We start from the raw sequence: 7,776 nt of genomic DNA on the forward strand, positions 1-7,776 counted from the left end.
GCCGCCAACGACGAGCTGTGGAAGTCGGCGGAGGACGCCAAGTCGCTGGCCAAGGCGGAGACGTCGCGGTTGCGCGAGGTAGCGAAGAAGATCGCGGGTGCGAAGGCGGAGGCGCAGTCCTGGTGGGAGGCCGACGTGGAGGCGGAGCTGCCGGAGTTCGCAAGAGCGCTCGAGGAGCTCATGGCCAACGTGCGCCGCCGACCCGCCGCAGCAGCGCTACGACGAAAGCGTGATTAGTGCACGCTTCTTTATACTAATTACGTGCTTAATCACGTCTAGCGCTTGCTTAATCATTTCACTGCTGCTACTAATTGCTTCTTCTAAGTGGTCTCTCCAATTTGGCCCCTCGTTTCTGCCCTGCTACTTCAATAAGGGATTCGATCATCATCTGTTCACGCAAATCTTGGTAAATTTTCAGATATTTTGTTGATTCGCCTGTGGCATTTTGAAAGGAAATAGTGAGCAAATTCTAGAAACAAAGTCTGGATCATGGAAAAGATATTTGCATCAATCTTTTCAATTCTGCTTATCCTAACGAGTTAAAATTTTAAATTTTAACTTGGAGTTGATTTTAAGGTTTTGTCATTATTATTTTTCATTCTTTACTTTTAGATCATAATATTTTTATTCATAAATTACTTTTCGTTTGTAAATATATAAACAATCACCCCTCTTCAACCAAATGTGCTGCATCGTAATCGCTTTCGTTAATTCCTAGACCTCAGTGCTATTCGCTGAACCAAGTAAAAAGGGATACGGTTCATTTCGATTTGAGCCGATCCATCACAAAGCTGGATTCATCACATCATCGGTCTCTTAAAACATCAACCACAGAATCAATCACAACAGCAACAAAAAGAAAAGAAAAAACACGAGAACAACATCCATGTACCGAGAACAGGTCAAGAATTCCAAAATGTTACGGATCATCAGAAAAATACTCATCCAAAATGTTCAAACGACAGATCAACGAAAGATTGTACCCGTCGTCGGTGCCGCTCTTCATACCCAACCCAGGCCGGATGGAGCTCAAGGGCCCTCCCGATCTAAGTTTTGAGCTAACGAGTTGAAATCCAGTCCAAAAACCAATCCAACCCGCCACTTTACATTTTTCAAATGGCGTGCTATGAAGATGATCAGGAGTGGAGGTAGAAGCTATGGTTTTTGAGGACTGATAATTCAATATACTCAGGAAGACTCCTGGAATAAATAAACAATACGCATGCATGTAACTTAAACTCTCAAGCATTTAGTATTATCATTATACCAAAAAGAAAAAAAAAGATGTTTACTCATTAGCCAAATAACCACCGCTGCCGCTGCCATCGAGGTAATAGTGACAATAATGTGGTAAACTAAATCATGGTATGACATTTTTATTGTATACAAATTCTAAATATATAATCTTTGGCATAACGGTACGATTTGCTTTTACTTAAATAACGGCATGACTTCTGTTTTCCCATAAAAGAAAAAAAGATCCGGGGGTGATTGACAAATGACATATTTACAAACTAAAAATATTTTATGAATAAAACTTTTATATACGTATTCTTAGCGATCTAAAATTCAAGGCTAGAAAATAAACTTTGGTAAAAAAAACATAAAATCAACTCCAATTTAAAGTTAAAAAATTAATTTTTTCTTATAAGCACAAGTAGAAGAAAAAGAAGGGGAAGAAAATTCTATGAACCTTTCTGTTTTTCCTTAAGTTCAAGTTTGACGAGAGTAATATTCTACAACTAACAGCTCATTTATTTTGAGACCGACCCACTTCCTATCTAGGATTTTTTTACTAGTCCTTTATATTCTAATGTGTCAATCGTCAAATGCTTTGGCAATTTCCATGTTCCAAACAAAAATTTTGTAGATTCTAGGCCGCGAGAACTCTTTTTTTTAATCTGTATCTTTTTATCAGTAATAGGAATTGGTATTTATCTAGATTTTGTTCACTCGCTATCCGTTGACAGGGTAAAGGCTCTGTTATTGATTATTATCCTAAATAGGATTTTCTTTTTTTCTTTTACTAGTCCGTTCTATATATATTGTGGAAATACTAAAACAATTAAAAAAATAAAAGAGTCTAATTAGATTTGAGAACCCTTTGGTCGGGAGTTGAAATAGAGCAGTAAGAATTGTTGTTAAGATTGCTGTCTCGGTTACGTAGGAGTCGTTTTCATACTTCTATTCAGTAGTTTGCTTTCTAGCTTTATTGACCGGTAGTTTCTCCGACTTCTTCCTTCTCCTTATCAGATTTTATGTAAGATAGAAGAAGTTAAAGCAGTGGTGTTGACTTGCCTACAGAGAGATATAAGATAGGATGGCAGATATACAGTTAAGTTTTATAGTACTTGTAAATGGAATCCTATATAAACTAAACTACTCGCCATTGCAGCACTCTTTTTTTTAATCAAAATACCTATCGCTCTGAAGCATTTTTATATAGACATGATCAACCTTAAAACTTAAAAATGGTTGATTTAGGATAAACCCATATTAAACCGGGTGAATGGTAATTTGAACCAGTTAAGTTAAGTTTTATAGTACTTGTAAATGGAACCCTATATAAACTAAACTACTCGCCATTGCAGCACTCTTTTTTTTTAATCAAAATACCTATCGTTCTGAAGCATTTTTATATAGATATGATCAACCTTAAAACTTAAAAATGGTTGATTTAGGATAAACCCATATTAAACCGGGTGAATGGTAATTTGAACCGAGAGCATTAGTACTTTTCTACTACCTCTGTTCATAATGTAAGATGTTTGACTTTTTTGGTTGTAACGTTTGACCATTCATCTTATTCAAATTTTCGTACCAATATAAAAAATGTCAAGTCGTGATTAAAATTCCTTTGATAATAAATAAATGATATTTTCATAATTTTTTAAATAAGACAAAATGATCCAACATTGCTAGTAAAAAAATCAAATATCTTACGTTATTAAACGGTGGGAGAATTAACGAAGAACATCTTGGTCATCTCGTTGCTCTACTGAAATTTTGGTCGTTTTTCATCGCCGGCTCGCCGCTAATTTTTCCCGAAACGAATGAAAGTATTTACATTTGGGACAAGGGAGCACCAACAATGAAAAGAATAATCTTTGGAAGATAATGAAGAATTTGTATACATGTGTATTTACCATGTCAGCAACTTTGCTGGTACCATATCCTATGAACAATGTGTAAATGTATATTAATGCCAATCCTAAAAAGATCTACATCTACACAGCTACACTGCCACTTAATCGTATATATGTTCTACCAAATTCACTGTTTAATTAAATTCACCATTTAGTTAATTTTCCCCTAATTTTGTACTAGTATGCATTTATACAATTCTGTGTGCACAATTGCTCGGCAAAAGTTGGTGTCTTTTTTCCACCAGCTGCGACGGCGAAGACGGTGGATCAGTCAGCCGCGGCCACCGCGACGGCGACAGCGACGAGCCCATGCTGCAGGGGCGACGGCCGGAGCGCCTCCCTCGGCGTGTTGGGCGACGACGCGTCGCACCCCCTCGCCACGGCGCCGTTGAAGCTCCGCCGCTGCGGCGACGAGAACCGGGACGACGCGGCGGCGGCGGCGGCGGCACCACGCGGCGACAGGTTCACCTGCTCCAGCGCACGCAGCTGCAGCTCCGACGGGTAGTCGCGCACGCAGCCGATCCGTGGCCCCGCGCCGGTCGTCCACCGGAACGAGAGCTGCTTCCCGAGCTGATACGACCGCATCCCCTTCTTGGAGTTGATCCTCTCCAGGATCTTCTCCCTCGGCACCGGCGCCTGCTCGCTGCCGCCTTCTTGATCCTCCTCGGCTTCAGTGCTCTCAGCAGCAGCAGCAGCATCTGACGATGGCTCTACCTTCCTCGGTTCCTCGCAGCCGTCGATCTCTGGTTCATAAGAGACTCGAGGCATCTGGCAATGGCTGGTTTTGCCTTCAGAGTTGTCAGTGACAGTGTTCTTGGGGTAGCTCTCTGATGGAATCCTCTTCAGGCCATCCCAGGACTCCTCATCCTCCTCAGCTGGGCTCATCTGCACCAAATTCAAAAGGATGTCAGATCACAAACATCATATCAGCATTGAGACTTTTCAGTTTCTGTCTGAATTTGATGTGTGTGCCTACCTTAACATCGGTAAGATCAACCAGGTTGTGATTCAGGAAGCTCTTGAACTCCTGGAAGTTCTCCTCTGTTGGACGATAGTGTCCACTATGTGGCCAAATAGCCTGTCAGGCAAAAGGTAAACATGATTTGTATCAGCAATTTTGTCTACGGCTAGTAAAACTCAAGGTTGACCAGTGTTCTTTGTAAAGGATGAACAAGTTGTTCAAATGGATACTGACTGTAAACAATACTACATGTACCTTTAAGGTTCCATTTTCAACCACCAATCGCCCAGCAGCAGAAGTTGCTCCTCCAGCAAGGAAGCTTGAGTGCTGGAATTTGCCCTTCTTCTTCTGCATTTGAGATTGCGGGACAATTTTAGTTTACAAAATGAACTGACAATTCTAAAGCTGATATTTTTTTTCCCAATATGGCCAACATGTGTGAAAATTACCTGGCCAACAAACAAGCTCTTTGATGTGCTAAGAACAAAGATCCACTTTGCATCTCTTGGTCCGCAGGATGTGTCGAGGATCTGCCGGCTCTTCTTGTACAAGAACTTGCCATCCTCAATTACAACTTCATAGTCCTCTCTTTCTTTCTGCATCCCCCCAAAAAATTCAGTTTTTCATGTTAGCCACCTTACACAACCTTCATGATGTTCTAACTCTACCTATTATTTGCATCATGTTTGCAGACACTTACAGGACCAAGGTACTTGATGCATTGGCTCAAAAGCTTCGACCTGGAGCACTTCCCCTCAAGGTTGATCTCTTTGCCTTCTCCCACATCAAGCCTGCATTCCATGGTCAAATCAGGATCATAACTTCATAAGCTGAGATCCCATTCAGTCTCTGAAACTGTGCTATATCAAAGCCAGTACATAGTAATACTGACCAGTAGAAGAAAGGCTGCTTGCTTTCACAGTGGAGCCAGCTATCGTAGTAGTAGTGGAGGTTATGACCATAGCGGTGGCGCGGGTCAATCTGAACATGAGCAATTTCATTGTGAACATCAGGTCATTTCAGTAAAAAATCTGAACAATTTCCACACATTCAGCTGGTACTCACCGCTTCTAGCCAGTGCTGTAATGCGAGTTTCTGCGCCTTTTCATCCTTTGACAATCCCTTCCCGACCTGAAATTCGGCCAAATTTCCAAAAATAAAAATCATCGATCAAATTCACCATTTTTTTCAGGTTCCAGTATCTGATCAGATTATTCAGACACAAGAACTGCAAGAATGGGTAGGGTTAAAAGGTTCTTTTTTTCTTACCTTGGCAGCTCGGGTTCTTGCTCTGGACCATCTGGACACGGCCGTCTCCTGCTTCTCGATGTCGAAGAAGGAGACGGAGCTCCGCTTGAGCAAGGCGAAGTCGAGCAGCTTCCACCAGCTCTGCTCCACCAGCACGGCGCAGTCGGCGAGCTGCCGCCGCGTCCGGAAGCTCTTGTACACCTTCTGCAGCTTCACCGCCGCCGCCTCGTGTTCCGGGCTCTCCGCCGCGCCGCCGTCGGCGAACAACCTCGCCCTGGCGACCTCCCTCGGCATCGGCGGCGCCGCGGCGGCAATGTCGGCGGGCTTGATGGAGATCTTGGTCTCCACCTGGAGGGTGGCGGGGCTCATCTGCTGGTCCCGCTTGAAGCTGAGAGACCCTTCGATGACCAGCTTCCCGGACCCCAGCGCCTTGAGGATCGCCCGCTCGCCGCCGCCGCCGGAGCTCGCCGCCGCCACCTCCTCCTCCAATGCGTCGTAGTCATCGACAGGGCAAGAGAACAGGACGCCCATTTGCAGCCCGGATCTCCCTCTCTTTCCTCTCCCACCTAACCCAATCCAATCAAGCACAACACCCAACCATTCCTTCAGATTTCAAGAACACAAGAACAGCTAAGAAACACCACCAAACCAAAACACCACAAACCACCCAAGATCAAATCAAAATGCTAACAGCTAACATGAAATGAAATGGACCGGCATGATCAGAGAGAGAGAGAGACCACTCACCTCTCACCTCTCCTTCTCAGGTCTCCAACTCTCAATCTCCTCCTGTTTGCAACCTCTCAAGCAAACTAAACGAACAATTCTGGTCGCTCTGTGTGTGTGGGTGTGTCTTGGCAGCAGGAGGTGGGCTATCCGATGAACCAGCGCGAGACGACGGCCATATATAGGGGAAGGAGGCGAGCGGTGGCGGTGGACCGGCTGATGACTCTGCTCAGCTCGCAAGAAAAAAAAAAGGTAAGTGTTTGTTTATCGCGACAGGCATGTCACTCGGCGAAATTCAGCATCGGCACAGTCCAGGCCGGCGCTAGCCTGTCCATGGCCGATCAGAGCGTGTATCAAACCACGCGACGCGACGCTGTTTGGGGTAGGTGATGTCTCCTGTCTCCTCTCCTCTCCTCTGGCCATGCATGGATCTCTCTTGATCTTTTTACAGCAAGATCTCTTCTTGGTGGTGGTAGTAGTAGTACACTAGTACATCTGAATTTTTCACTGGTTCGCGCAGCAAGAGCTTGTTTGGAATATAATGTCTGAATTTCTGCCGGTCTGTGCAGTTACTGCTTGCAAATTCTCTGAAAATTTCATGGCGCGTCAGGCGTATGGTCTGTCTAGAAAAATGAGAGAAATATAGAATGAAGTGAAAGTGAAATGGCAATGCCGATGGATTTTACACGTACAAGTTGACAGCAACGAGGAAAATGACCATCACAAGCTGTCTGAATCAGCATATAGGTCGGTCGGTTTGGTCGAACAATGTTACTCCTACTACTTCTGACTCTGCTTGTGGGAGTGGTTATTTGTGCTTTGACTAACGAAAATTTATGAACTGAGGTGGTGTTTAGGTTGAGAAAACTTTTAGGAGAAGTGTCACGTCAAATGTTTGACCGGATGTTGGAAGGGGTTTTCGGATACAAATGAAAAACGAATTTTACGGCTAGCCTAAAAACCGCGAGACGAATCTTTTAAGCCAAATTAATCCATCATTAGCATAGGGTGGTTACTGTAGCACTTGTGGCTAATCATGGGCTAATTAGGCTCAAAAGATTCGTCTTAAGATTTCTTCCGTAACTGTGTAATTAGTTTTTTTGATTCATCTATATTTAATGTTTTATTTAGGTGTCTGAAAGTTCGATGTTATATTTTTGGAAAAAAATTCTGGGAACTAAACTAAGGCCTGACTTGATCTTCGTAGCCCGAGTTTCAGTTTTAAGAATTCAAATACTGTTTACTGATGCTCTTGCGAAAACTGTTTCTGAGTGCTGGACCTTTTCACCCTCAGTTCATCAGAGCTGATGCAGGGGGCTAATTAGATAAAAGCTAATGACATACACGCGGCAATTTCTTGTAACAGTGCGTGCATGGCTATTCGCTAGGAAGGATTATGCTGAAAGTCAATTGCAGCGACAAGGAGAGACGATGGCAGCGACAGGTGACACGTCTTGTGGACGCATTCAAGCTACAACTTGGTGCATCGTCCGAAGATGACATGTTTACTTGATGCAGTCAGTAATATGGATTGGTGAATTCTTTTTACTTCTATATGGTTATTAGGATTCACTTGGTTTTTGCTTTCTGCATTGTCCAAAGATGACATGTTTACTTGGTAAGCAGTCTAATTCAGCGGTAATTAAAGTTGAGAATAAAGTACTATGATTCCTTTTAATAAATGAGGTATTAATG

At 43.2% G+C, this 7,776-nt stretch overlaps 1 protein-coding gene and 1 long non-coding RNA gene across 3 annotated transcripts; one reads left to right on the top strand and one right to left on the bottom strand.

Annotated features, from left to right (window-relative positions):
- Positions 1-3,399: 3,399 nt before the first annotated feature.
- Positions 3,400-6,239, bottom strand: LOC102702829 (IQ domain-containing protein IQM2-like). The gene is made up of 9 exons (XM_006650067.3): positions 6,103-6,239; positions 5,377-5,921; positions 5,173-5,238; positions 5,000-5,088; positions 4,808-4,898; positions 4,557-4,703; positions 4,363-4,455; positions 4,123-4,224; positions 3,400-4,031 (listed from the first exon to the last, which is right to left on the bottom strand). The coding sequence occupies exons 2-9, from the start codon at positions 5,884-5,886 to the stop codon at positions 3,414-3,416; spliced, it is 1,716 nt and encodes a 571-aa protein (XP_006650130.2). The 5' UTR covers positions 5,887-5,921; positions 6,103-6,239; the 3' UTR covers positions 3,400-3,413.
- Positions 5,907-7,776, top strand: LOC107303965. Of its 2 annotated transcripts, XR_001549983.2 has the most exons (4): positions 5,907-6,122; positions 6,220-6,463; positions 6,651-6,828; positions 7,448-7,776. It is a non-coding gene; the product is annotated as an uncharacterized LOC107303965 (long non-coding RNA). The 2 variants fall into 2 exon arrangements; XR_001549982.2 differs by lacking the exon at positions 6,651-6,828.

The sequence above is a fragment of the Oryza brachyantha genome, chromosome 3 (assembly GCF_000231095.2).
Source record: "Oryza brachyantha chromosome 3, ObraRS2, whole genome shotgun sequence".
Classification (NCBI taxonomy): Eukaryota; Viridiplantae; Streptophyta; class Magnoliopsida; order Poales; family Poaceae; genus Oryza; species Oryza brachyantha.

What these genes read in the sequence shown, in the direction of transcription:
- LOC102702829 (XM_006650067.3), bottom strand. Translation starts at nt 5,886, where the DNA reads ATGGGCGTCCTGTTCTCTTGCCCTGTCGATGACTACGACGCATTGGAG. An exon ending in AAGCAGCCTTTCTTCTACTG is followed by an intron (nt 4,899 to 4,999) that starts GTCAGTATTACT and finishes CATGGAATGCAG; the next exon opens with GCTTGATGTGGGAGAAGGCA. An exon ending in AGAGCTTGTTTGTTGGCCAG is followed by an intron (nt 4,456 to 4,556) that starts GTAATTTTCACA and finishes TCTCAAATGCAG; the next exon opens with AAGAAGAAGGGCAAATTCCA.